Source organism: Trematomus bernacchii, unplaced genomic scaffold (assembly GCF_902827165.1).
Source record: "Trematomus bernacchii unplaced genomic scaffold, fTreBer1.1, whole genome shotgun sequence".
NCBI lineage: Eukaryota > Metazoa > Chordata > Actinopteri > Perciformes > Nototheniidae > Trematomus > Trematomus bernacchii.
The window spans coordinates 2,502,823-2,529,730 of NW_022988050.1; the positions used below are offsets into that span (position 1 = coordinate 2,502,823).

Here is a 26,908-nt window from a genome sequence, read left to right on the forward strand (position 1 = left end):
AGGCCTGTACTACGAAGCCGGATTTTCGCTTAGCCGGCTGACTTCAGGGAAAACTCTGGCTTTCCGGTCCTACGACGCTGGTTCTCTTTTTAGCGGGCTAGATCTCCATGGTAACTTATGCTGAGCGGCTAACCTCCTCGGGAGGTTGCAGGCTAAGAGATCAACTCAGTGAAAGCACCGCCTGCTGACCAATCAGAGCTCCGTGTGCGGAGTTTAAAGCTATCAAGTCATATTACAGGATAGAGGAAATACAGAAAAACTGCCGTTGCAGGAAAGACGGCCGGCAAAAATCAACTGACTGTTTGAACGTGAAAATTAATAGAATATCCCCTCCCATCTTCAGAGCAATCTGACTATTATAACATTAGCGTTAAGAAAGCTTACTTAAATATCTGCCACGACATAAGTAACCGGATCAGAGTAACATTAAGTACAGTCCGCGGCACTGTGAGTGCAGACCTGGATGTGTCCCATTATCATTCATATCATATCACATCATAATGTATCATATATTTCCTTATTTGAGTCAGCTTCTTGAGCCGTATCTGGCCGTGCAACACTCACAGTGTCACATACTGTATGCAGAAGTATTATTTTAAGCAACACATTAAGTTGACGAAACACTCGAGTCAAATGTAATTAAAGTCAGATCCACTCGTGTCTTGGACGGGGCAGTGATTTCATAAACCTGTTAATGTACGCATTCAAACGCTTTTTCTTTTACCAGCTGTATTCACCTTGCAGGTGCAGCTATGTGGCTTTTATCCTGGATAAAGTGTTTAAGTCATGGATGTTTAAAGTTTAACTTCTTCATATTTGACTAATATTAAAGTTCACTTTTCATTCAGGAAGTATGACGCTGCGCTGTCAGTACGCTTGTCCGTGTTTGAGATTGGTCGAATGCTCCAAATACCACCCCTTTCATGTGAACGCGCACCTAACTAGATAGGACACGGCTGGCTTGAGCGATCCACTTGATAACCAGCGTCGTAGTACAGTTTAGCCAGAGCGCGTATGTTTTGGATTGGGCCAACGGCTAACTCAAACATATCCAGGTTAGGAAAATCCGGCTTCGTAGTACAGGCCTCTGACCTGCCTGCCACCGCCATCTTTTCGGTGGGGGTGGAGATAAACACATTGATTTATAAACTTGTTGATAACACCTTTACATTTCCAAAACGTACAGTTCTAAAAGATGCAGTGTTAACAACACATTTCATATTGTACATTAAATAAAACATTTGTTTATCAAAAATCAATAAAAGTATAATTTTTCATGTGATCTTAAAATGTCGTATTCGTGGTGTAAGATTCTTGCCAAATTTCAAGACTTGAGCAAATGTTCCTGAAGATAAATGACTGATCTGCCTGCACGTATATCTTGATAAACTGGTATAACGTGGCCTAGAAAGGAGCGTCTGGTAGATGCAAATTACTTTGGGCAAATAGTAAGTCATCATCACAGACAATTTCTGCCATGCCTTCAGATGTTATAATCATCACTGTTAACTCTAGAAACCAAAATAAATGATTTGGTCACAGTTGCCTAAAACCTTTTCCACTCCCTCACTTGTTGACTCTGCCTTCTATCCTGCATGTGTTGTATGCAATCATGTTCACTGTCTGTTTGTAAATTCAATGTTACTCATGGTTAAAAAAACATATGCTAGCTCAAGTTAACCCCATGTAACCCTTTGCAGAGTTTGACCCAAAATGGCGGCGGGTTTCACTCTGTTCCTTCTGTCTGGGATGCTGATGTGTGGGCTGCTGCTCCACAAAGTGTCCCAGCATGGAGGCAGTAAGAAGCCCAACTTCATCATCATACTGGCAGATGATATAGGCTGGGGGGACCTGGATGCTAACCAGCCGGATGAGAAGAGAAACAACACGCCTCACCTCAACAGGATGGCCGAGCAAGGACAGAGGTAGATAATTCAGGACAAGATGTATACCTGATCTGTTATGTAGATTTAAATTACCATAACCCTCATGTCTTGACCCCAGTGCCATACTGCAATAAACATGAACAGCTAGAACATCTCCTCCTTGAGTCCAATATTGATTGTTTGGGAATATCGGAATCTTGGCTAAAACAGTCGTCACCATCCTCTTGTATCTATGTCAGGATATAATGTGTTTAGGAAGGACAGACAGAAGGGAAAAGGAGGGGGTGTGTTGCTTTATGTGAGGAATACTTTTAATTGTAGGGAGATTGCACTCCCAGCTAATATTGACTTTGATTGTGTTGGTGTGGAAATCAAACTATCTGAGGAAATGTCCCTCACCATGATATACCTGTATCGACAACCCACCGCTAAGGTGGATTTCTATGATCAGGTAAAACTCCTGCTGAATTCCTGTGACTCCAACAAAGAGCTAATTATTCTAGGAGACTTTAACATAAACTGGAATGACAAACAAAATAGAAAGAGCTTAAAACGGATCACGGATAAACACAACTTAATACAACTTTGGATCAACCGACTAGAATAACCAAAACCTCCAAGACTATGATAGATGTATTATTTACAAACAAAGCTGACAGAATAGTTAAAACCTACAACTTCCTGACTGGTCTTTCTGACCATAATCCTGTTCTTTTTGCCAGGAAACTCACAAAAAAAAGGTTCATGGCCACACCTAAAACCCCTGCCTTCAGTTCTCGCTTCATCCCCAAAAATCTGCAACAACGTGTTATGGAGGCTGTGAATATGATTGATTGGGGGGACACTCTCTCCTCTGAAGACATTGGTGAAAACAGTAATCTGTTTATATCCAAAATTAACGATGCAATGTCTTCCTTGGGATAGGAAGGAACATCATCTTCCCTGGCTGAATCTACAGTGCAGGAATCTAATGAAATCTAGAGACCAACTATTAAAGCAGAGCTTGAAATCCAGACTATCCACTGACAGACAGAAATTCACTCATGCTCGTAACAAGGTAACACAATCAATAAGACAGGCTAAAGCGAACTTCTTCATCAATATAATTGAAGGTGCGAAAGGTAACAGTAAAAACGTTTGGCAAATCCTAAATAAACTATTGGGTAAACATAAGAAACAGGAAAATAATGCTCAAGAATTAATGATCAATGATGCCCTGATAAAAGACCCGGCTGTATTGGCCAACTCTCAATGAGTATTTCATAAATAGTGCATTGGACATCGCAAAGCTCTTCCCGCCATCTGAGGTCTCACCTAGCCCGATTGTGGATACACACCCCGTTTTTGACCTGGAGGAAATCACAGAGGTTGAGGTAAAACATATAATCTTAGGGTTAAGAGGTTCTAAGGCTAGGGATGCAGATGATTTAGACACCAACTTTATAAAGACACATATCGACGGTCTAATACAACCAATTACTATGTTAGTAAATCAATCTATTAGCACGAGGGAAGTTCCATCGTCCACGGTGACACCGATTTTTTAATCTGGGGATAAGGCAATGATGTCCAATTACAGACCAATCAGCATCCTCCCCTGTGTATCTAAAGGTCCTTACACACCAAACTGACACCAAAGAACACGTCCCGACGGAACGTCGCCTCACGTCGCCTCAAGTCTCCTGCGTCTTGGCCATGTTTCGCACTGGAACACACCGCAAAGACTTCAGCCGACGGCCAAGTTGCACGTACGAACTGCGCATGCGTGAGTGGCAATAACTCTCCTTACCAGCAGGCGGCGGTAGTGTGTATTCGTCATTCAAAAGAGGCAACAACCGGAAGACAGACTGCGTGATAGACCGAGAGAAGAAGAACAGACTGCGTGATATAAACAAACAACAAATAGCGTGTGCGTTCCATTTTCACTCTACAGCGAGAAGCTCATGGGGCTTTCCCCGAAACTGTGTCGAGAACTGGAGTTAAATTAAATCTCAGATTTGCCTTCTTAATAGTTTGTTTGGGTCCCTCACTTCCGTTTCGCTTCTCATGCACTGATTCGCTAAGCTGAACAGCCAATCAGAGTGATTTCTTTGGCCGACGGCCTTTAGCCGACAGCCTCCCGATTCAACATGTCGAATCGGCGGCGGAAGGTGTCGGCACGGCCGAAAAGACATGACGGTGCAGAACACACCAAGACACACCAATCTGAGTAGGGCGACATGACGCTTATCGACGCCGAAAATCGGCTTGGTGTGTAAGGACCTTAAGATAGCTGAGAAATGGGTGTCAAAACTAATCACCAAACATTTAGACAAAGGTTTCGCTCCACTCCACCCAATGCAGTTTGGTTTCCGTGCTCACCACTCCACTGAGACAGCTAACTGTGTCTTTGTGGAAAAGGTTAAATGTATGTTGGACACAAGCCCATAGGTGCTGTCTTCCTTGATCTCAGGAAGGCTTTTGACACTGTTGACCACCAAGTGCTCCTTACAAAGCTGACTTATTTCAATGTTTCGGCAGATTCAATACATTGGTTAAAGTCTTACTTATCAAACAGAAAACAGTGTGTTTTGGTCAACGGTGCCAAATCCCCCTACCTTGTCAACCCTGTTGGGGTTCCACAAGGTTCCATTCTTGGACCATTACTGTTTTCACTGTATATTATGACTTGCCTAATGTATGTCCTGAGTTGAATGTACAAATGTATGCCGATGATGCGGTCATCTTTGTACATCTTTGTCTCTCTAATGCTTTGGACAAGGTTCAACACTGGCTGAACAACATTTGCTTACAGTTAAATGTAAAAAAAACAGTATGCATGATGTTCAGTAAACGACCAGTCAAAATCGAAGGATCCAACCTATACAGTCTATGGATCCAACATGTTTTTAAACGGAGCAGAAATAGAACTAGTCTCCCACTTCAAGTATCTTGGAGTCATATTGGACTCGAACTTGACTTTTAAGAAACATATTAAGAAATTATCCAATACTATTAAATTCAACTTGCAAAATGTTAAACAAATTAGACCCTTCTTAACTATCAATGCTGCAAAGTCATACCTCCACTGTATGATTCTATCCCATATTGAATACTGTTTTACAAACTGGTCGTTTGCTTGGGCCACAAACCTGAAACCAATAGAACAGCTGTACAAGAGAGCTATCAAGGTTTGTACCATCCTTGAAAAACACAATTTCTTGAGCTTTGACAATTTTAAGTCTTTTAAAAGAATTAGGGGAATTCATACGCTTGATACATTTTCATGTTTTAAGTGTTCATTACTGTGCATTGTCCCTGCCAAATAAACGATTAAATAAAAAAATAAAAATACGTGAGCTGAACACAGCCAGACAATCACAGCACTAATGGAACTTATGCTCAACTAAGTTCAAGGTTCAAGGTTCAAGGTTCTTTATTGTCAATCTGACATAGCTACAGAGTAATTATGCAGTTGAAAATCTTATGTCACAGGCTTCTCCAACAATGCAACATAATAACATAACATAATAACAATAAGAGCATGAGCAATACAAAAATAATAATAGTTATAAAATGAAATAAAGTTATGATGTGGAATAGTGCAGTATGAGTCTATATACAAGTTATTGGAATGATATATATATATTAGGTATTAGATACATACTACTGAGTAGCAGTTGAATGTTTGATGTTGTTTCAACAGTTCAATTTTTTAACAGTCTCACTGCCCGCGGGAAGAAACTGTCTCCGAATCTTCTTGTCCTTGCCAGGATGCTGCGGTAACGTCTGCCAGACGGCAACAGAAAGAACAGTTTGTGGCTGGGGTGATGGGGGTCTTTGATAATCCGTAGTGATATCTTCCTGAGCCGCTGGGAGTAAAGGTCCTCCATGGATGGCAGCTCCGTCCTGGTGATGTGCTGTGCAGTTTTCACCACCCTCTGTAAAGCCTTACGATCGAGGTCGGTGCAGCTGCCGTACCAGGCCGTCATGCTGCCAGTGAGGATACTCTCTATCGTGCACCTGTAGAAGTTGCAGAGTATCCTGGGATCCATTTTGAACCTCCTCAACCTGCGGAGGAAGAAGAGCCGCTGTCGAGCTTTCTTGGTGATGGTGGTGGTGTGAAGAGACCATGTCAGGTCCTCAGTGATGTGGACCCCAAGGAACCTGAAGCTTTTGACTCTCTCCACCGTAGTCCCATTGATGGCGATGGGGGCGTGTCCCTCTCCCTGCTGCTTCCTGTAATCCACAATCAGCTCCTTTGTTTTGCTGATGTTGAGATGGAGGTTGTTATCCTGGCACCAAGATGTCAGGTTTTCGACCTCCTCTCTGTACGCCGTCTCGTCATCGTCTGTGATCTGGCCGATGACGGTCGTGTCATCAGCAAACTTCACGATGGTGTTGGAGCTGTGTGTGGCCACGCAGTCGTGGGTGAACAGGGAGTAGAGGAGAGGGCTGAGCACGCAGCCTTGAGGGGCACCGGTGTTGAGAATCAGGGTGGAGGATGTGATATTTCCCACCCGCACTGCCTGGGGTCTGCCCGTCAGGAAGTTCAGGATCCAGTCACAGAGGGCGCTGTTGAGCCCGAGGTCTCTGAGCTTGATGGCCAGCTTGGAGGGCACAATGGTGTTGAATGCTGAACTGTAGTCAATGAACAGCATTCTCACATATGTGTTCCTGTTCTTCGGGTCCAGGTGTGAGAGGGCAGTGTGGAGGGTGAGGGCTATGGCGTCGTCTGTGGACCTGTTTGCTCTGTAGGCAAACTGCAGGGGGTCCAGAGATTCAGGGAGGGAGGAGGTGATGAATAATTTGACTAACCGCTCAAAGCACTTCATTATGATGGAGGTGAGTGCTACTGGGCGGTAGTCGTTGGGGCAGGTGATGATTGTCTTTTTGGGGACAGGAATGATGGTGGAGTGTTTAAAACATGTGGGGACTAACTAAGTACATGTTTACATCCAACTGCACCTTATATTTGACCTCATACCGTTTTTATAGAACACATATTTATTTCTAGTTTTGTAATTATCAACTGCACTGATAAATACATGTGCAATAACTTACTTATTGACTTGTTTACATTTTTTACTGCCTTGAACGTATTGTTGTAATGTTGTATTGTTTTGTAAGCGTACTGTTCAATGTATCATAGGTCCAATTTATAGTCACTTTATATATTATATATTAAAATGTTTAGCTTGTATTGTCAAAATTATACTTATACTGTCTGTTAGGTGTGATTGCACCATCGGGAATGCTTGGAATTTTGCTGTACTCTGTGTAGTGACAATAAAGGAATCTAATCTAATCTAATGTCTATAATCATAGGGGTGTCATATAAATTGTCCTATATTTTTCCAGATTGACAGATTTCCATTCTCCGGCCTCCACCTGCTCTCCGTCCCGTGCTGCCATCCTGACCGGACGCTACGGCCTGAGAAACGGAGTGACTCATAATTTCGCTGTGAGCTCATTGGCCGGCCTGCCTCTCTCTGAAGTCACTCTGCCACAGCTCCTACAGAAAGAGGGATATTACACCGCCATGATCGGGAAGTGGCATCTCGGCCACAATGGGCCATACGCTCCAACTAACAGAGGTAAGAGAGAGATTGAAATGTATTCCCCAAAACACCTGAGGAACCAACTTAAAGCAAATTTCAGATATTTGTTGAAATCAAGGAAATAAAGAAATAAAATAGTGCCATATAACAAAATGAGACGTAATGGTGCAAGTAAGTTGCAGGAATAAGAACACAATGGCCCATACGCTCCATCTAACAGAGATAAGTGAGAGCTTGACATTTATTCCCAAAACCCCTGAGGAACCAACCAACACAACAAATTAGTCAGTAATTTCAGGATCTTTTTAGTAAAAACCTACACTGATCTTTTTAGCCTAAAGCACTGGGTCCTTTGCACTTCAATAAGACCCAGGACTCCACTGACATACACTCCTAACCCCTCCCATAAACACTTTGATTTAATGGGAGCCAATCCTCATATTCCATACTGTAAATGCGCATTTCTCTGTATATTTTGGACATTTCGGTTTAGTTGTTACCTCTTGTATAACTGCATAGCTCTGCCATTTTGAATTCGGATACAGTGTTTTTGAACATAGTTACATTTGTTCCTATTTTACAATTTATTTCCTCTTACTGTGTTCATGTCTGCACCATTATATTCATATGAGATAGAAACTGGCCTGCTACAATCCCAAACTATAGGGAGATAATACATAGAGGAGTAAGGAGTGTAAGGTTAAAACTAAATATAAAAGTACTCCACATTTATGATCTGCAAAACTGCACCATTACTATCTGTAACTGAAGAAATGCTGACATGCAACTACACTGAACAGTTGAAGGATTTACATTATTAAAATGCCAACACATTTGCATTCGCCACATTAATCAACGAGACCACACGCTCCGTTCCTGTCTCACTCAGCTGTGTCCTTCCAGGTCAGTGTTATGGCCTCAGAGAGTTTATCTACCCCGCCACATGGAGTGTGTGAGCGATCCCCCGGCCTCGCTGCAGGGAACACTGCGGTGTCGTCTCAGTAGAAACAGCTGCAGGGATAGTTGTCGACTATCCCTGCAGCTGTTTCTACTGAGACGACACCGTTGACTTTTTGCCTACAGACAGATTTAACAACAGCCTCCCCCCCACCCCCTTCGACTAATTCCTTTCTTGGGTGAAGCATTGCCACCAACTCACCTCCCTTAACCTCACCAACCTTAGCCTGAGAATAATTTTTCATTTGTAGGCTTGTGCAACAACAGGTTGATCCACAATTAAGCCGCTTTAGCATCGATTTGCTAAGGACCACGGCAGGATCATTGCTGTAGTGATCCTTAAACACTTGTGGAATGAAGTTCAGCTTGTACAAATTATAAGTAGAGGTAGACTGATTAATTAAATGACCGATACATTTGGGGCAATTAATGCCATTTTAAAGGTCCCCTATTATACTGTTTTTCATCAATATATTATAGGTCTCAGATATATACAAAACATGTCTCTGAAGTGTTTGGCTCCAAACACCAAACAGATCATTGCAGCATTACCCATAATCCCCTCTGTTTCAGCCCTGTTTCAAAAGTGCTGATTCTCTGTCAGTTATTTTAGATGAAAATAAGGAGCCCCTCCCCACGCCCCTCTGAGAGAGATTTGGTTAAAAAGAACACAATGGTGCTCTAGGAGGAGATTCAGGTGATAAGGTGGGGGGGGGGGGGGGGGTTACCTTGGTTGGTGATTGGTTAACAGTTACACAAGGCAAAAAATCGTTATGACATCATAAAGTGTCCAAAATCTGATCAGCTCATTTTCAGACAGGTTTTTATATAAATGGATCAGGACAAAAAATGAGCAAAACTCTTTTCCAGAAACTTTCAGAATCTCTGTTGATGTAGAAAAGACATGAACAAGTGGATTTTGTATAATAGGTGACCTTTAAAATAATCTGCATCAGTTGATCACTTCGCCAAAGAGCATGATTATATATTTATTAGAGAGTTTCACTGAATTATAAAGATGTGCATATTGTCTATTGTCTCCTTTTTGCAGGTTTTGACTACTACCTGGGCGTTCCCTACAGTAATGACATGGGCTGTACTGACATACCTGGATATAATCTGCCTCAGTGTCCTCCCTGTGAGTCTCCTGAACCTCACGTCACTAGGTGTGGCTTTGATCTCAATCACTTGCAAAACCGGTTACCACAACGATAGCGTCATGCACACAAACATACGCATGTACCCATTAATCATGTTATTATGCTCCTATGTTTTGTATAGACTGAAGAGGAGTGCACATGGAGGCTGTTACTCCAAAGTGGGCCTTCCTCTGATTGAAAACAGCAGCATTGTGCAGCAGCCACTGGACCTGTGGACGCTAACAGAGCAATACAAATCTGCTGCTACCAGGATTATACGCAGTGCAAGGTACAACACAGCTGCACCCTAGTGCCTTTACATACATATGTTTCAATTTCTTCATATGATATTAAAAATCAGCATGTTAGGTGTAACTGTTAATTAGAAAATCAGAAGCCTGTGACATTTAGTGCATCACAGAGACATACAGCAGTAACTAAAGGAACTAAGAGTCCAATTAAATTGTATACTGTATTCTGACAATCCAACGGACATCTAAGGTACGTACGTCAACTTTAATTTATTGTAGATGATTGGGTGTTGGCTATTCTGACCCACAATCCTTTGCACAAATGAGTAAAAGCAACTCAATGCACTGTTATGACCATATAGTATACCCTAAAAAACAGAACATTCTTTGTAAGGGCGGCTGCAGAACATACCAAGAGTACAAAGGAACATAGCCTCAGTGTGTCAAGTGTGTATGTAAGACTGAAACTCAAATGTGGTGTTGGAGATGACACGTATTTCAAAAAGGGAAGGAAACGGCGGCCCAAGCACTCTGCAATAAATGACTTACCATTGCCACATGTCTGTAATTGTCACTGTTTATAACAGCTTGGAGTCTTTTTGCCCGTTTGCAGCTGTTATCAGTAAACAGACATGAGCATTATGGGATTATTACCTGAGGACACACTTGGACTTGGGTCCATTTGGGGAAATTAGATAGGAAGAGCAGGTGAATCAGCTGCAGCTACTAACATGTGTAAACACTTGATATGTATCATTTTTAATTGATTGCATTCCAGAGGCATGAACATTAACACATGATGGGAAATAAGGAAGTGCAGAGAGTTTAATTAGACTTTGATCACCAATCTGTAGGTCTTTCATGTATTTTAATGAGTGAATATGTCACCTAAGAGCAATGATATAGTTCCTTTTTGTTTTATTTTAGAAGATATTAACATTTGATCAAAATGAAGTAAAGCAGAAAGCTTGGGAAATGAAGGACAGTAATCCCTGCTGTTTGCAGCTGTGTGTGTGAGAGTCAATATCTCTGCATGCTAGGGACCAGGGTCATGTGAATCAGTGCAGCGGTTATTAGTCATGTGACCTAACAGTGAACTGGCTTTCATTCAGTAAAGTGCTTTACAGTGAATAATGCTGTGTTCCAGACATGTCATAAACATACAGAAACCCACCTTCCTGCAAAGCAAAAGGAAATTGCATCATGGACATGTTCAAGTTTGCATATCAGTGCACTTTGAACAGGATTAAATCCACAAAATAAACCAAAGCTCATTTAATATTTTACCATCAGAACACTGCAAAAAAGTAGTTGAAATTGAAAATGTTGTGTTAAAAATGTCAGTATTGTTTGTTTGATTAGCAAACTTGTAGGATATCACTATTGCAATAAGGCTTTACACTAACTTGTTAATTTCTTCTAGAAAACGCACCAACGCACGTGCTTGGTCGCGTTCCAGCTCTGACTGCAACAGCAATATTAAAAATAAACTAATGCAACAAATATTACAAATGTATTTATTTTGAGGTTAAAGGAAAAGCATAGGTGTACCACTAACATCGTCGTTTCTCAAGTATAAATGTGACAAAGCAATTGGTATTATGAGTTTCACCCATGCTAATTTGCTAAAGTCAAAATGTTTGAAAGAAATCTGCACTGTTGGGACTTAAGTGGTGTCTGTTTTAAACCAGTGTGTGATACTTTATCATCTGTATGAGTTGTTTGACACCACAACTTTATTGTCTCTGCAGGGAGCGAGGACAGCCATACCTCCTCTACCTAGCGTTGGCTCACATGCACGTCCCCCTCGCCCCCCCTCTCCACTCAGATGAGGGCAGAGTTTACGCTGCCAGCCTGCAGGAGATGGACGGCCTGGTGGGGGCGGTGAAGAGCGCCTCCGACCACACGGACAGAGACAACACACTCATCTGGTTCACTGGTAAATATACTGGATAGACTACCAGTGGAAGTGTTATTCTCAAAAAGCCATGATGAGGTTCATCTTTGTGCTTTGTTTCCAGGTGACAACGGTCCATGGGAACAGAAGTGCCAGTATGCAGGAAGTGTTGGACCCTTTATGGGGAAATGGCAGACCAGCAGAGGTATTACATATGCTTTATGAGGAGGGATCCATGTGTTCAATACATAGTAACAGGTGTGTGTTTTATTGAAAGTAAGCCTCATTCCTAAAGTCCTCTTCTGCCTGTGTTAGGTGGAGGCTCGGCTAAGCGGACTACCTGGGAGGGGGGTCACAGAGTGCCGACTGTGGCCTATTGGCCCGGAAAGATCCCTGCAAACACCAGCAGCTCCGCCCTGCTCAGGTACTCCCATTTTACAAATAAGCAGAGACTTTAAATCCTTCAAGTAGTTCAACATATCTTATATACACGCTATGTGTACATAAAGACCCAGGTGTGATGGGCCCAACCCTGTTTGTTCTAGGTCAAAAGGCAGGGGATGGTAATGTCATTCCTACACTTTGGACCAGAGAAAAAAGCCAATAGCTGCTGCATGTTTGGCTTTTATTCAAAATATGAATTCGTTTTTGGTGTGCTTGCCTCAGGGGGACACACAGAGATTGTGAAATTATTTGAAATTAGTCAAATAACCATCTCTCGTATATTCTGATGCAGTGAGTGGCTCAGACTTTCAGGTTAGAATGTAAACATGTCACTGAAGAAGCACAAAATACAATTATGAACCTGAAAATTAGCAGAATAGGGCCTTTTTAAAGTTTTAAATATGCAAACAGTCCTCTTTACGTCCTGCTGCAGCGGTATGGACGTCTTCCCCACCCTTCTGTCCCTGGCAGGAGTCACTCCCCCCTCAGACCGACGTTACGACGGCATCGACGCCACAGATGTCCTGCTGCACGGGGAACAGACCGGTCATGAGGTACTTAACAGCTTTCGTTATACGTTCTTTTTTGTTTTATATACATAATTCCCCTGTGTATTGTGAGTGTTAGTCTTGCATTATGTTCTCATTGCATCCTTCTCTTCTGCCTTGTAGTTTCTCTTCCACCCTAACAGTGGAGCAGCGGGGGAGTTTGGTGACCTGCAGACCGTTCGATCAGGGAAGCACAAAGCTTTCTTCATCACAGGTACGGGTCACACACAGGTCATATGTGTCTACAAAGCAAAAGCAGTTGTATAACATTGCAGTTATTGTTATTGTATGTATGTCTGCAGTGGTGCTTGCTTTGCTCTGCCATGGTGGATGCTTTGTCAACATGGTTTAGTTTAGTTTAGTTTATTTATTTATAGTGTCGTGGACAGTTCCCATCGATGAACTGTCACAAAAACAGTAAATGGAGCAGCTTTAGCCGACATGGCTAATTTCCAGCTGTTGTCCCCGGCCAGATGGTAATAGACACCCTTAAAATCACAATATATCAACAGCATTAGTTATAATCATGTAAATACAAGACAAGTAAATACAGGCGAAAGGATAAGAGAGGATAAAAGAGAACAATAAACAACACACATTACTACATACAGTACATGTCACATGTAGCACATCACAATCACATAACAGAAACGAGGGGCAGCATCCATGATCACAACATGTAACACAACATGTAACACTCACGCCATACTCAACACAGACTAGTGTGTGCAGGTGTAGTTCTCAGTGAACCATGTTTTTAAGTGAGCTGTGAAGGTGATGTGTTTGTATGTCTTTGATTTGAGTGGGTAGAGAGTTCCAGTTTTGTATTTCTGTGACCGAGAATGATGACTGACCAAAAGTACTCTTCCTGAATGGGACTGATAGGTCGCCACGTGTGGAGCTTCTAGTGGTCAGTCTGGTGTTGATACGTTGAGTAACCAATGAGTTAAGAGGTGGAAGGGCTGTATTGTGCAGGATTTTGTACACCAGAACAATGTTCCTATACTTTATTAAATCTTAAATCTTCCCAACTCTGGATGTTATGCTTGTTGAGGATGGTACAGTGATGGGAGCTGTGATGGTGGTATCAGTGTATTGGCCTGTCTGTATTTGTATGAGTATAAATCAAAACACTTTTTAATAGCAGATTAATTCTCACTCCCATTGCTCCCCGGGCGCTGTATAATAGCTGCCCACTGCTCCTAGTACTAGACTCCTTGTACTAGGATGGGTTAAATGCAGAGGCCAAATTTCACTGTGTGTGCTGTGTGCTGTGTGCTCTGCATGTGTGACCATTAAAGAGGGTTTCATCCCTCCCAATTCTATTCTCTATTCTATTCTATGCTCCATCAACTCAAAACAAGTGCTAATTTGAGGTGCTTCACATGAGTCCTTTTCTTTTTGTGCAGCCTTTGACTTACTACTTGTCTCTTTGGTTTTGTGACATTTTAGGTGAACTAAAATAAAAGATAATTAAATGCAAATTAAAGTTAAAATAAAATGTCCAATAAAAGATAATATCAAATAAAAAACAAGTATATAAAAAAATATAAGAATTTTAAGTAAAATGCCCAATAAAAGGTCAAATACATTTTTTAAATCCAATAAAATATATTATTAAATAAAATAACAAAACCAATATTTATATCAAGATAGCAAGCTAAATTTAAATGTCTTCCTTAAGAAAAGATAAACTAAAATGTTCATTTTAAGGCTCTGAATCCTTCCTCACCTCCGAGTAGTAATAAGAAACCACTCATCCTTGCTTGTTGCAGGTGCAGCTGAGGCGTGTGGGGGGGCCACAGGACGAGAGCAGCTCCACGACCCGCCCCTGATATTTGATCTTGAGGTCGACGAGTCGGAGGAAACGCCTCTGGATACAGAAACACTGGAGTACCAGGCGGTGGCGCAGAGGATGGCCCGCAGGAGGGAGGAGCTGCTGTGGGACATCGCCAACGACAAGTCAGTGTCCGCAGCCGACTACAGCACCGACGCATCAGCAGCACCCTGCTGTGACCCTGAACACACCGTCTGCCGCTGTGACCCTGAACACACCGCCTGACACTGTGACCTTGAACACACCGTCTGACACACACTCAGCTGAGGGGGGAGAGTTTTATCTGACACAGGATTTAAATCTTAAAGAGACCCTAGTTAGCTTTTGGGGGGGTTTTCCCTTTCCTGTAGTGTGTTATATAGGTTTGTGTGCATGTTAACGGTCTGCAAAGTCTGAAATAAGTCCATCAAGAGGGAGTTTCTCTCCACACACTTCCCCCCCGCCTGAAAACGCCTCCATTGGACCCTTTTGTTTATTTCCAGGACATGCTGACATCACTATGTAACACTGTTCTTCTATTGGCTAGTGCTCCAACACATTGTACGTGATAGGCTAAGGGGCGGGACATCTCTAAGTGGTTGACCAATCAAAACAGAGCCAGCCAGCGAACCAATCAGAGCAGACTGAGCTCTGGTTTCAGACAGAGAGTGAAAAGAGGTGCTGCAGCACAGGCAGTATGAGAAAAATAAAGAGCTTTTTGAACATTAAAGCATGGAGACATGTCACAGTAGAGACACTACATACAATTATGAACCTGCCTTTTAGCATTTGCTGACCATTTACATGCACTACAATCTATATCACAACAGGAAAGGGAAAACTCAAAAAAGCATAATAGTTGAGTTTGGGGAAACCACACACACACTCCCCACACAATAGGCTTAAAGAGAAGCACACAGACGATGTGATCAGCTGTTTGTTTGCAGAAGTGGTTTTTTGGGAAGTTCGATGTCCACATGCAGCAGGACATGTTCAAACAAGCAGAGCAAAGATACAGGCCGTTTCTCAATGTGGAGTATACCTGCTGCAGAGCCACTATTTCAAGTATACTACGTCATCGAGTGGCGCCGAAGGACTGTTTAAATGCATGTTAAATGCCCAGCATTCGGCGCCACTCGATGACGTAGTATACTTGAAATAGTGGCTCTGCAGCAGGTATACTCGACATTGAGAAACAGCCACAGTTTATATCGTGAGGTCAATAACTTGAATGATGAATCAAACAGTAAAGACAAACCAGCAATGTGTAAATAATTTCGTTTCAGTGTAATGTGTTAATTAAACTTTGCTTTATTTGTGAGATTGTATACAAGATTTAAACACCAGCTACATAAATGATGATATTTAAAAAAATAAAAGAACAGAACAAAATGCAGAGGTTGAATCTTTTCTCCGCTTTAATGAGTCTCTCTTTCTCCTCAAACGTCCAGACGGGTGTCCTAACAGCGCCACCTTTTGGCAAATCAATTGGTGTTACTTATTACAACAGAACTATATATAAATGTTATATATACATTATACACAGTAAAAATCCTCAATAGATATTCACGCATGGTACGTCTATGCGTGGATGTACATGTAATACATTTTGCAAAAGAATATTTCATACATCAAAGTAAAAATGACTTGTTAACTTAATGTAGTCAGCATAATGTAGTAAATAAAAAAAGGTCTTCAGGATATCACTGAAATTCAAGGACCTGTAACGCCACCATCAGGCGGCTGCTCCACATTTATTATCAGGTGTTTATTCTCATCTCTCGCTACCATAATTAGCATGACAGCTGCATCTGCAAGTCATATAATACTTCCTGCATGTATCATGATTTAAATAGTGTATCACACTTTCAAAATCTCTTCCTTCTTGAGTAAGGTCCTCTTTACGGAGGAGTGACACCTCGAATGCCCCTTGATAAACTCCCAGATTCCTGATTAACAAAAATGCCCTTAAGGTTGATTCTCAGAGGCTTTGAATAAGTGACAGAAAACAAGACATGATCTTAAGAGAGTTGACACATTTTATATTATATTTGTATGACTGCTCTTGGTTTGTTTAGAAGCTGTTAAAAAGTTATCTTTTCACTGACGTATTTTAAGAGCTTTTTAGAGAATCTGTTTATTAGCTTCAAGGATCTCTGCTACCTTCAGTCTGCTCATTAACACATCAACAAATAAAATGTTCATCCGATTGCTAACATGGTATTCTTTTTTGACAATGACGTCAGTGTTTTTAGGTTTTGGAATATTAAACCAAAAAGCTGTTAATGGAATAATACGGGAGTTAAAAGCGGAGCAGTCTTTGAACTCGTCTCACATGTTGTACATGTGTTTTAATGATAGGTGGAGCTTCTACACTTAGTTTTTAATCTATACTCCTTACAAAACATGATAGGGGAACAGAGTACAGAAACACCAGGAAGTAACATTCTGACAAGAGGTGACCCTAGGCCAGCAGGGGTACATGTGAGAGGGAGGGGGGTGCCACGATGTCTCCACACAGGAATATTTCTCCTCTGCGTGAAACTGAAGTCTGATTGTTATGTTTCACGAGGGTTTGGTCAGTTACTCTGGTTGCCGACTGGAGGGAACTCGTTCTCGTCGTCCAGGCAGACGGGGCTCTCGGCGAACTCGTGCTCCGGGATAACGTCACCTGTCTGGGCTCCACCTTCCTCAGAGTAACCTGGGGAGAGAAGGAAGAGGAGGGGGAGGTTTTTTGTAGGCCCTTTTTCATCAACTGTGTCGTGTTTTTGAACTAATTGCATCTCCTGCTGTCAGAGCTGGGATGTTAGGTTCTATTATCGACTTTATATGTGCTATAGGTGATTCAGAGTTGATTATTATATTTTTCTAAGTGTGAATATGGACAATTGTTAACATTGTCTTCTTCCTCCAACCTTAATTTATAATCCAAACCCAATAAATAATTGGTTATTGTTTATACTAGGCAAAAACCTGGATCATGATTTTTGTGTAGCAAAATGCATTTACAGCAACCACAGGGTATATGCAGGAATCCTGCAGTCAAATATAATACCTTTTAAGACCTTTTTAAGACCCTTTCCATACATTTTAAGACCTCATCGCCACTTCAAGTTTTAACCGGTTACATTGGCGACACACTGTACCTCACATTTACTATATACATTATTGATTGCCCTTCCTCCTTATCTTCCAACCATTTGGACGCAGACTTGCATTTCCCCATAACGATGTTGTTTAACAACCGGCGTAAACGGACCTTCGCGCGCTATCAAGCAGTGAGCGTGCTATGTCCTGTTCAGATGACGTCAAATCCAACGGGATGCCTACACAGAATCACGCTACACACCTACGCAATGATTACATTCAGGCAGACTGTAGAATACAACCTCTTTGGACAATTTATATACTTATTGAAAACAAGCTACAAAATGTAATACCTTGGAAAATGCCCTTTCATACTTTTTAATAGCCTTCATTTTTGCTAAATTGATTTATCAACTTTTAATACTTTGTAAGACCCCACGGACACCCTGAATCAGCTAGGCTAAAAAATAGAATATATTACTTGCTAGAAATAAAGCAATTATTTTGAAAAAACACTAAAATAATAGAAGTATACTGAACCTGAATGAAATGTTATTTACATAACATCTGCCTGATTTCAGAGAAGTGAGAAGTTATTGAAGGGTGAAATGAGACACAAGCTCATTTTAAGAAAACTTCTTGTCGAAATAACCCTAGATCACTTTTAGGATTGAATAACTTTAGCAAAACAGCTTTATGTTTAAAACAGGTTTCAGGAGTTGTCAAACAAGTCGAAGTTAAACACACATAATATAAGAGATAGAATAATGCGAATCACTCACAGTATGGTATATAGGGAGCAACTGTTAAGTACACAGTTTTGAGTTTATGATAAGTATACTGTACCCATGAGAGTGGTGGAAGAGGGCGGGGTTGAAGGGAGAGCCACAGTGGCAGCGTATGATTGGCTGGTTGGTGGTGGAGAACCGTCCTCTGGATCCTCCTCTTCCTTCTCCTCTACCTGCTCCTCACCGGACTCAAACAGCCTGCAGCAGCAGAGCACACAGAGACTTTGTAACACGCAACAAATGCCACATTTTAAAGCTGAAATAATGAGTCCTAAATCTAAAATTAGTTAGCTCTTTTTTCCCCCTTGTTTCAATTCAATCGTTTTTTGAATGGGTTTATGGTTAGATCCTTATTAAAATGGCCTGTGGTTAACACAAGTTTAAGAGAAATTGTATTGTTCTACTACATCAAATATATCAGTGAACACCCCACGGTTGAATTTCTGAAGCCTCTATGTGCCTAAAATGTTGGCTGCTAACAAATGGCTAAATTATTCTAGTAAACATCATCATGCCTAACATTAGCCGCCTTTAGCTTAGCGGTGTTGACCTTGATGTTTTTCCTTTATAGCCTAATGTTAGCTTTTTACTTCTGGCAATAGCATTTGTGCTTCAGAAATTATAAAAGTGGCGTTAATATGTGGAGATTTCTTGCTGAACAAAATGTTTGAGTATCATAAACATGTTTGTTTTTTAAATATGTTTGTAACAGATCTTATTTCCTGCAATATTACTGCTTGGTTGAGGGAGCCTTTGCGATGCTAACTTCTAGGTCTATCTACAAAAATCCAACATCCGTGCACAACTCAATATTTGTTACATCTAGACATTTATGCAGGATGCTTCCCACTAAGACACACACCTGTGTTTTTGGACCAGAACACACTCTCCTCCATCCTGTGGATCCACATTATAGATGTAGAGACACCCGTCTGAGGACGCCACCAGCAGGCGGGGGAGCTTCTGAATCCTGACAAACAAAACAAGGACAAGATGTTAAAGACTTATAAATACAGCTGTTAAAAATCATCCCTTTCTGGTCTGACTTTGGACTCACGTAGCCAGGGCGCAGATGTTCTTCAGGCCGAACATGTTGAGGCGCACCGTGGCGAAGGCTCGGTCCTGATGCATCATGTCGGACACCTGGGAGGGCAGGTAGGTGCTGGCTGCCGAGAACATTTTACCCATGTAGGCTGACCAGGTGGGGGACTCCTCATCTTGACTGGCAGGAAACAACATGGGTCATGGTTGAAGAGAGAATTGGAGGATGAAACCCTCTTTGTTTTGTCACACATGCACACAGTACAGCACACACAGCGAAATGTGGCCTCTGCATTTAACCCATCCTAGCAGTGGGAGCATAGCAGAGGGTCATTTCATGCATTGTCCTTCTGTGAACCATGCAAGGGTCAGAGAAGGGCAATGTATGGGAAGCAGACTCCTTATACAGAGAAATACATGGGTAATATGCTTTGAAAAAAGGAAATACATTATGTTTACGAGGGATACATTTAACCAGGGATACAACATAATACATTTTTATTTGGTTTTTAATGAAAGTACCAGAAACACTAACATTGTAACGTAGCTGGTTAGTCAGGTAATTAGTTGATCTACAGAAAACAAGCAGAAACACAACTGTGTGTGTGTTAGTGTGTATGTGTATGTGTATGTGCGTGTGTGTGTGTGTGTGTGTGTGTGTGTGTGTGTGTGTGTGTGTGTGTGTGTGTGTGTGTGTGTGTGTGTGTGTGTGTGTGTGTGTGTGTGTGTGTGTGTGTGTGTGTGTGGTGTGTGTGTACCTGGGGCTGTGCTGCTCCAGTTTAAATATATGGACGGTCTCAGTGTTACTGGAGGCGCACAGGAACTGGGCGTCTGCGCTGAAGGATAATGAGCTGATGCTAACATATCTGAGACAGAAAACAACAAAACAGTTAGGAATAAATGCACATTTTTTATTTGAAAATGAATGCACATAATGTGTGTAAGCCCATAACGACCATATTTAGCCCGTATGTAGACTTTTGTCCATGTTCTTTAGATTACAACATGATAATCAAGTTGCAGGAGACAACCATACAGTTATCACTTTACATTACTTAGCATTAATGATATTATATTTGCGTGCAAATACTATATGATGGTAAACAAAAAACGAAACGTAGTATGCAAAGTATGCAGGTTGCACGAAGTGAAGATTTGAAAATGAAAGTTGAACTGATGAGTGATAGGAGGCCGTTTAGACTGCAGTACTTCCTGTCACAAGCCCTTTGTTTAATCTCTGGCACACAACAACCATCTCGTCCCTAATTTGCTTATTAAGATTTGATGGTATGATATGAAAATATAAATGCTAACCTTTTCATCCCTCGGCGAAATTCAAACAGTCTCTGTCCCTCAGGAACGCTGAAGACTCTGATAACGGTGCCCTGTGGAGGAGAGCGTGGTCAGAAAAGAGGATTGTGGGTAATAAGACTGAGCGTTAGAAAAATAATGCTCACCTTTTCTGAAGCGCTGGCCAGTTTGGTGCCGGAGGAATTGAAGGCGAGGGCCGCCAGGGGACTGTCGTGGGCTTGGATCAGGGTCAAAGTGCTCTAAAGGGGTAAATGTGTGTTTTTTTTAATACATATTATATATTATATATATAAAAAAAAAAATGTTGTATATACTTTGAATTGAATTGAGATTTCAAGTTAGATTATATGTTTAAATGAATCAGCACCAACACTTCACTGATGTCCACACGGGGTTATCAAAATAAATTAAATCAGCTGCATTTTCTCCTTTGTTGCTTTGTTTAATATCAATGTGTCCTCACCAGGTTGTTGGCATCGTACACGGTGATCTCTCCGATGGTGGCGCTGCCGGGGTACGCCAGGTAGGAGTTACTGTGGTTAACAGAGAGAGCGCAGAGACCTGCAGGGGAGAACAGAGGGGGATTTAGGGCCATTTACCCTCCAATCTTTTCCTTGTCGTTACTCTTTAACATACATATTTGATCAATAATTGCCCTTCCCTTTACCACAGGGGTGTCAAACTCAAGGCCCGGGGGCCAAATCCGGCCCGCGACTTCATTTTATGTGGCCCCGCAAGAGCTTGCAAAGAATATAATACGTTTATTATACGGTTACATGCCACTTTACAGAAGCAGGTTGCCCATAAACTACATGTCCCACAATGCATCTCGTTTTGTGACATGCGCACTGAAGAGACTTGCAATTATTTGCCCCGGACTTCTGCTTTCAGACGTAGTTAATTACTAAGTTATTATCCTATCCGATAATAATCCAATTCAGAGGCAATAATGTAATATAATACATTATTTTATATATATTATATACAGGGGTGCACATAACTGGTACGCAGGTACGCACGCATGCGCGGCAACAATCTTAAATGCGTACCGTCACTTGTGTCACAAAGCGCATTTGCGTACCGACGTAAGCTTTTCCAGAAGGCGGTTAGATCACGGTCTCCGTGTGCACAGACAGGGCTGCTGTTAACGTCGGTCTGTACAGCAGCCCTGCGTTAAAACAGCTGATCACAACGTTCACACGCTCCGCAGACATGAAGCTCTGCACTCCACTACCACCCCCCGTTGACAATCGCGAAGCACTGTACTCCACTACTCCCCCCCCCCCCCCCCCCCGTTGACAATCGCGGAGCGCTGTACTCCACTACCCCCCCCCCCCGTTGACAATCGACAGAAGTTGGAGTACCAAACACTGACTCCAGGTACTCATCTGAGTACCTCACTGAGAAAGTTGTGTGCACCCCTGATTATATATTTATATAGTTACAACCGGCCCTTTGAGTTCAATCTTTATGCGAATGTGGCCCACGATGAAATTGAGTTTGACACCCCTGCTTTACCATATCTAAAAATGTAAATGAAATGTAGGTCAGAGTCTAAGAAGAAGTCTTATTTTGACAATATATGTCTGTAAAACAGCATGAGTGTACCTGTGAGGTTGGTGGGGGTGTTCAGCAGGGTCTTGAGTAGCTTCATGTCTTTGATATTGTGGATGTAAACCGACTCCTCCAGGCACACCACCAGCCTCTGAGATAATGGACACAAACAAATAGATCTCCAAATATAACATGTATTGAAAGGACAAACAAGAATCAACATCTCTGAGGATTACAGGTTCAGAATCATCCATTTCCTGTCCTCACCTGTCTGTTGAGCCTGACGGAGAGGATGTCATTGGAGTAGCTGTAGTTACAGATCTCTGTGCCCTTCTTGAAGTGGTAGACGTTCATCCGGCGGGGCATGGACAGACTGACCACCACCACCAGGCTGCTGGAGAACAGCCGCTCCACGATGTACACGTCTGGACACTCTACTGGGAGAGGGACGAGAGGGAGACCTTGGACATGGATTGCATATCACATCTCTGGTCAGTGAAGGCAAATACACAATCTTATGTCGTCAATTCCTATATAACTTCCTCCATTTTCTTTACAAATGACAGTGGGTCTACTTCTCTCATGCTTCACTACCAACAAAAGGGAAACTTCACCCTTAAAATACATACAAAATACAAATTTCTCATCAAGCCCTGTAGGGATATGTATAAGTATTGATTGTGTTGGTGTGAGTTGCACAGTGTTGGAGACATAGGCATTCGAAATGTCTGCCTTCTCTTCAATATAATGGAACTAGATGGCACTCGGCTTTTAGTGTCTTAAAGCAGCAAAAATAATTAAAAAAACGAAACAGCAATGTCTCTTTCTAGAAATCATGACCTGATTACTCAAGATTAAACACAGACTTGGTTGTGAGCATGTAGGAACTACTTTATTTCTAACAAACTACATCCGCCTACTGTATCACTGCCCAGACGGAAGTGTTCATCTATTCAGGAACAAGAGGGTTACAACAAAAACCAACTAACAACAAAACAAACTAGTTTGATAAATGGTATCCATGTTAATTGTACGGTGAACTGTCCCTTTAAGAGAAACTGTCAGTCCCCAGACAATGACAGCATTATTGTGCCTGAACTTCCTCAAAGATGACACCAAACGTTTTCTCTTTGTTGTTACTTTAAAGAGTGGCACATTGAGCGTTCCTGTGTTTGCCCTCTGCATGCAGAACAGTAAACATGATGGGGCATGTTGTATGATCAAGGTGAACCTGACCACAGCTCAGATAGTACTGTGTGGACTGCCATTACTCATCAGTGTGACACTTTAGGGAGGGGAGCCTGAATAATAACTGTTGTGAATATGTCACACATGTTCCAAGTCACTAGAGGTTAATAGAGTACAAATCTTTAACTAAAAGGTATCACTTTCAAAAATCCCTAGTTTACTTTCATAAAGACAATTGGGTTTTTTGTGACAAGTTTTCTAAAATGTTATGTTTAAATATGCAAAACAGACATTATTTAATGCACATTTTTGGGTAATTTGTGAGACATCTACTGACACAAATAGACACTTAGAGACTTTCAAAAATGTGAAAAGATTCCCAAATTGGGATCAATAAAGTACATGTTATCTTTCTTCCCATAACTCTGAAAGAAAACATATTATAGAAGCACAATAGACCAAACTCTCGACAATAGCATTAAAGCACAATGTCCATCTTACCTCCTTCATGGATGCAGTCCAGTTTGTCCACAGCGGTGACGGAGAACAGCCGGTAGCCGGTCTTTGTGCCCACTGACAGAGAACTACAAGAAGAAGGAACGAAAACAAAGACCATATTACCAGCCACATCCACTATTGTTAAAGGTTAAAAAATACCTTAAAACACTGTAGGCAAATAATAGTCCTCAATTCTAAAAAAAGACTGAAACTTGTCACATGAAATCTGGTTATTTTTGCAGTAGCACACACAGTTACAACATTTGATGTAGACATTTTGATACTTAAAGTCTATCCTTGTCGGAGTAAAATAATCCTAGAAAACCGGGGGGAGGGGGTGGGAGGACGAGAAAGATGAGGGAAGGGAGGGGGCAGAAAGAAGGAAGGACGAGGATGAACCATGCGCGCGCACGCACACACACACACACACACACACAACACACACACACACACACACACACACACACACACACACACACACACACACACACACACACACACACACACACACACACACACACACACACACACCACACACACACACACACACACCACACACACACACACACACACACACACACACACACACACACACACACACACACACACACACACACACACACACACACACACACACACACACACACACACACACACACACACACACACACACACACACACACACACACACACACACACACACACACACTAGTGTAGAACTGCACAAAAATGGGGTAAAATCTATGTAATGGCTGCTTTCGGCCTCTGTTAGTTTGCATTAAGGAAGTAGTGCAGGATCACTCTGATCATCATAACCTCATGTCATATCTCATAACGGTCAGTTTGTCCCATGATTTTCTATCAGACTATCTTATCTTGTTTAGAGAGCACAGCCATTAACACAGCAGCTTCCATTGAAATCAGTTAATCCCTCCCTCTAAAGGAAGCTCGCCTTATCTTATCATGGCTGAAGTTGAAAAGAACATGATGACAAGGAGATATAAACGCCAGGTTGACTGTTTGTCCATCTGGTTAGTTTTACAATCATCGCCACAGCAGATGTTGTTTTAAGCTGACACACCTGCTGGATCTGTTATTCTAGTTAATAGAGCCTGACAGTGGCCCTCTGCAATGCAGGTGTGAGTGTTCAAAAAGATTAAAAAAAATACATGACACAGGAACATCTGATTTCCAGCTACTTTCTATAGCATTGCTGAGAAAACCAGTTTATTAATTCCTGAATTTTACTTTCACCTTAACATCTTTTGTATTTTGTTATTGCACTATTTTACTACATCTGCGCTACGATACAACTAATGTGTATTTATTTTATATGTCTTAATTTTACTGTTGCATTGTTGAAGGAGCCGGGGACATAAGATTTATATTGCCAACAATTACCTTGTGGCTGTTATACATATGACAATAACGCCTTTGAATATTTTAACCACTTTCTAAGAATGTAATATGGTATGTTAACTGGTGTCATAAATCAAGGAGGTAAGCAAAGACAAGACAATAGACAATAGAGAATATGCATATTTACATTAAGCTGTACAATCGTTTGGTTACTCAGTGTCTAAATGTGCAACAGGCTTTGTAGATCAACACAAATTCCCTACTTCACTTTAGCTAGTGAGGACCTAAGGACTAATCAACAAGTTTAAATACAAAAATAGAAGCTTGTAGTCACATTTGAGCCCCTCACACACCCACAACTGCATGCTTTCTAGGTGACAGGAAATAAACCAGACCATGTGAATGACAAATAAATATGCAACAGTCAGGTTTGCATGAGACATAATAGTCTAATTTGTCTATTTTCACTCAATGGTGTTAAGCTGTGTCTTATTACACAATAGTTTGGTTACTAAGTGTCTAAATGTGCAGCAGGCTTTGTAGATTAACACATTTGCCCATTTCAGTCTAGCTGCCAAGGACTAATATATACGTTTAAATGAAAAACACAGAAGCCTGTAGTTACATTTGAGCCCCTCACACACAGCTGCTTGCTTTCTAGGTGACAGGAAATAAACCAGACCCTGTGAATGATACTATACATACATATGTAACAGTCAGGTTTGATTGAGACATAATATAATATGTCTATTTTCACTCAATGGTGTTAAGCTGTGTCTTATTACGCAATAGTTTGGTTACTAAGTGTCTAAATGTGCACTTCAGTTTAGGTGCTAAGGGGACTAATCTACAAGTTTAAATGAAAAACACAGAAGCCTGTAGATACATTTGAGCCCCACACACACAGCTGCATGCTTTCTAGGTGACAGGAAATAAACCAGACCATGTAAATGAGACTGTAAATAATTATGCAACAATCAGGTGCATGGAGGAGATTGAGTTCATGCTGGGCCCGCAGGTCGCTTACGTGGTGTCCTGGTTGAAGGAGGCACAGATGAAGGCTCGCTGCTCCTCCAGGCCGTCCGGAGCGTCCTGGGACTCCTGGGGCTCCATGGCAGCCGCCGGATCGCTTCTCCTCTCACTAGCCGAGGTCGGAGGCCTTGGGCTCGGGTCGATCCCCGCCGGAACCCGCTTCCCCTCCTCAGCCCCCCGACTCCAAACGCCACGATCACACTCTTCGGGGGGGAGGAATGTGCGGGCTGTTTGTCTCAAATAACCCGCATCATACACCGAGTGAACTGTCTAAAGAGGATAAAAGATAGACAATAACACCTCATCAGTGACCTTTTTCACTTGAGTCAGTCGAGACTGTTGTTATAATGTTATTAACTTACATTATTCACACAGCAAAACAAAAACAGCTGATGGGAGGATGCGTCACTCTAACGCGCATCCCTATTGGCTGGTGACAACATGTAAATCTTCTTTCCGGCGGTTCTATTGGTCGAGATGTTTAAAGCCTCCCGTTGATTTGATAGCATTTCTGTCAATCACGTAAGACCCGCCTATTTAAGAGACTAAACGGTTGATTGGCCAATTATGCT

At 41.8% G+C, this 26,908-nt stretch overlaps 2 protein-coding genes across 5 annotated transcripts in view; one reads left to right on the forward strand and one right to left on the reverse strand.

Annotated features, from left to right (window-relative positions):
* Positions 1-15,870, forward strand: part of arsg (arylsulfatase G) — a 20,989-nt gene extending 5,119 nt beyond the window's left edge. Inside the window, exons 2-11 of the mRNA XM_034119330.1 lie at positions 1,701-1,925; positions 7,227-7,462; positions 9,435-9,549; positions 9,665-9,811; positions 11,525-11,712; positions 11,795-11,875; positions 11,986-12,094; positions 12,548-12,668; positions 12,786-12,876; positions 14,438-15,870. Of these exons, the coding sequence (XP_033975221.1) occupies positions 1,714-1,925; positions 7,227-7,462; positions 9,435-9,549; positions 9,665-9,811; positions 11,525-11,712; positions 11,795-11,875; positions 11,986-12,094; positions 12,548-12,668; positions 12,786-12,876; positions 14,438-14,724 (1,587 nt within the window). The 5' untranslated portion in view covers positions 1,701-1,713 and the 3' untranslated portion in view covers positions 14,725-15,870. The remainder of the gene's footprint in view (positions 1-1,700; positions 1,926-7,226; positions 7,463-9,434; positions 9,550-9,664; positions 9,812-11,524; positions 11,713-11,794; positions 11,876-11,985; positions 12,095-12,547; positions 12,669-12,785; positions 12,877-14,437) is intronic.
* Positions 15,772-26,807, reverse strand: LOC117473644 (WD repeat domain phosphoinositide-interacting protein 1-like). 4 transcript variants are annotated; one of them, XM_034119332.1, is made up of 13 exons: positions 26,699-26,807; positions 26,332-26,606; positions 23,949-24,031; positions 22,527-22,720; positions 22,314-22,410; positions 21,169-21,266; positions 20,852-20,944; positions 20,709-20,779; positions 20,153-20,260; positions 19,411-19,575; positions 19,216-19,323; positions 18,412-18,551; positions 15,772-17,179 (listed from the first exon to the last, which is right to left on the reverse strand). In XM_034119332.1, exons 2-13 carry the CDS (start codon positions 26,415-26,417, stop codon positions 17,058-17,060), a joined length of 1,365 nt encoding a protein of 454 aa, XP_033975223.1. In that variant the 5' UTR covers positions 26,418-26,606; positions 26,699-26,807; the 3' UTR covers positions 15,772-17,057. The 4 variants fall into 4 exon arrangements, with proteins under 4 accessions (XP_033975223.1, XP_033975225.1, XP_033975224.1 ...); XM_034119334.1 differs by lacking the exon at positions 26,699-26,807 and having other exon boundaries at positions 22,527-22,693; positions 26,332-26,692; XM_034119333.1 differs by lacking the exon at positions 26,699-26,807 and having other exon boundaries at positions 22,527-22,696; positions 26,332-26,692.
* Between the last annotated feature and the right edge of the window lie 101 nt (positions 26,808-26,908).

Coding starts and splice junctions, on each gene's coding strand:
- LOC117473644 (XM_034119332.1), bottom strand. CDS start 26,417: ATGGAGCCCCAGGAGTCCCAGGACGCTCCGGACGGCCTGGAGGAGCAG. Junction 22,721..23,948: donor GGACTGCATCCATGAAGGAG/GTAAGATGGACA, acceptor TCCATGTCCAAG/GTCTCCCTCTCGTCCCTCTC. Junction 19,576..20,152: donor CTGGAGCAGCACAGCCCCAG/GTACACACACAC, acceptor GTTTCCTGCCAG/TCAAGATGAGGAGTCCCCCA.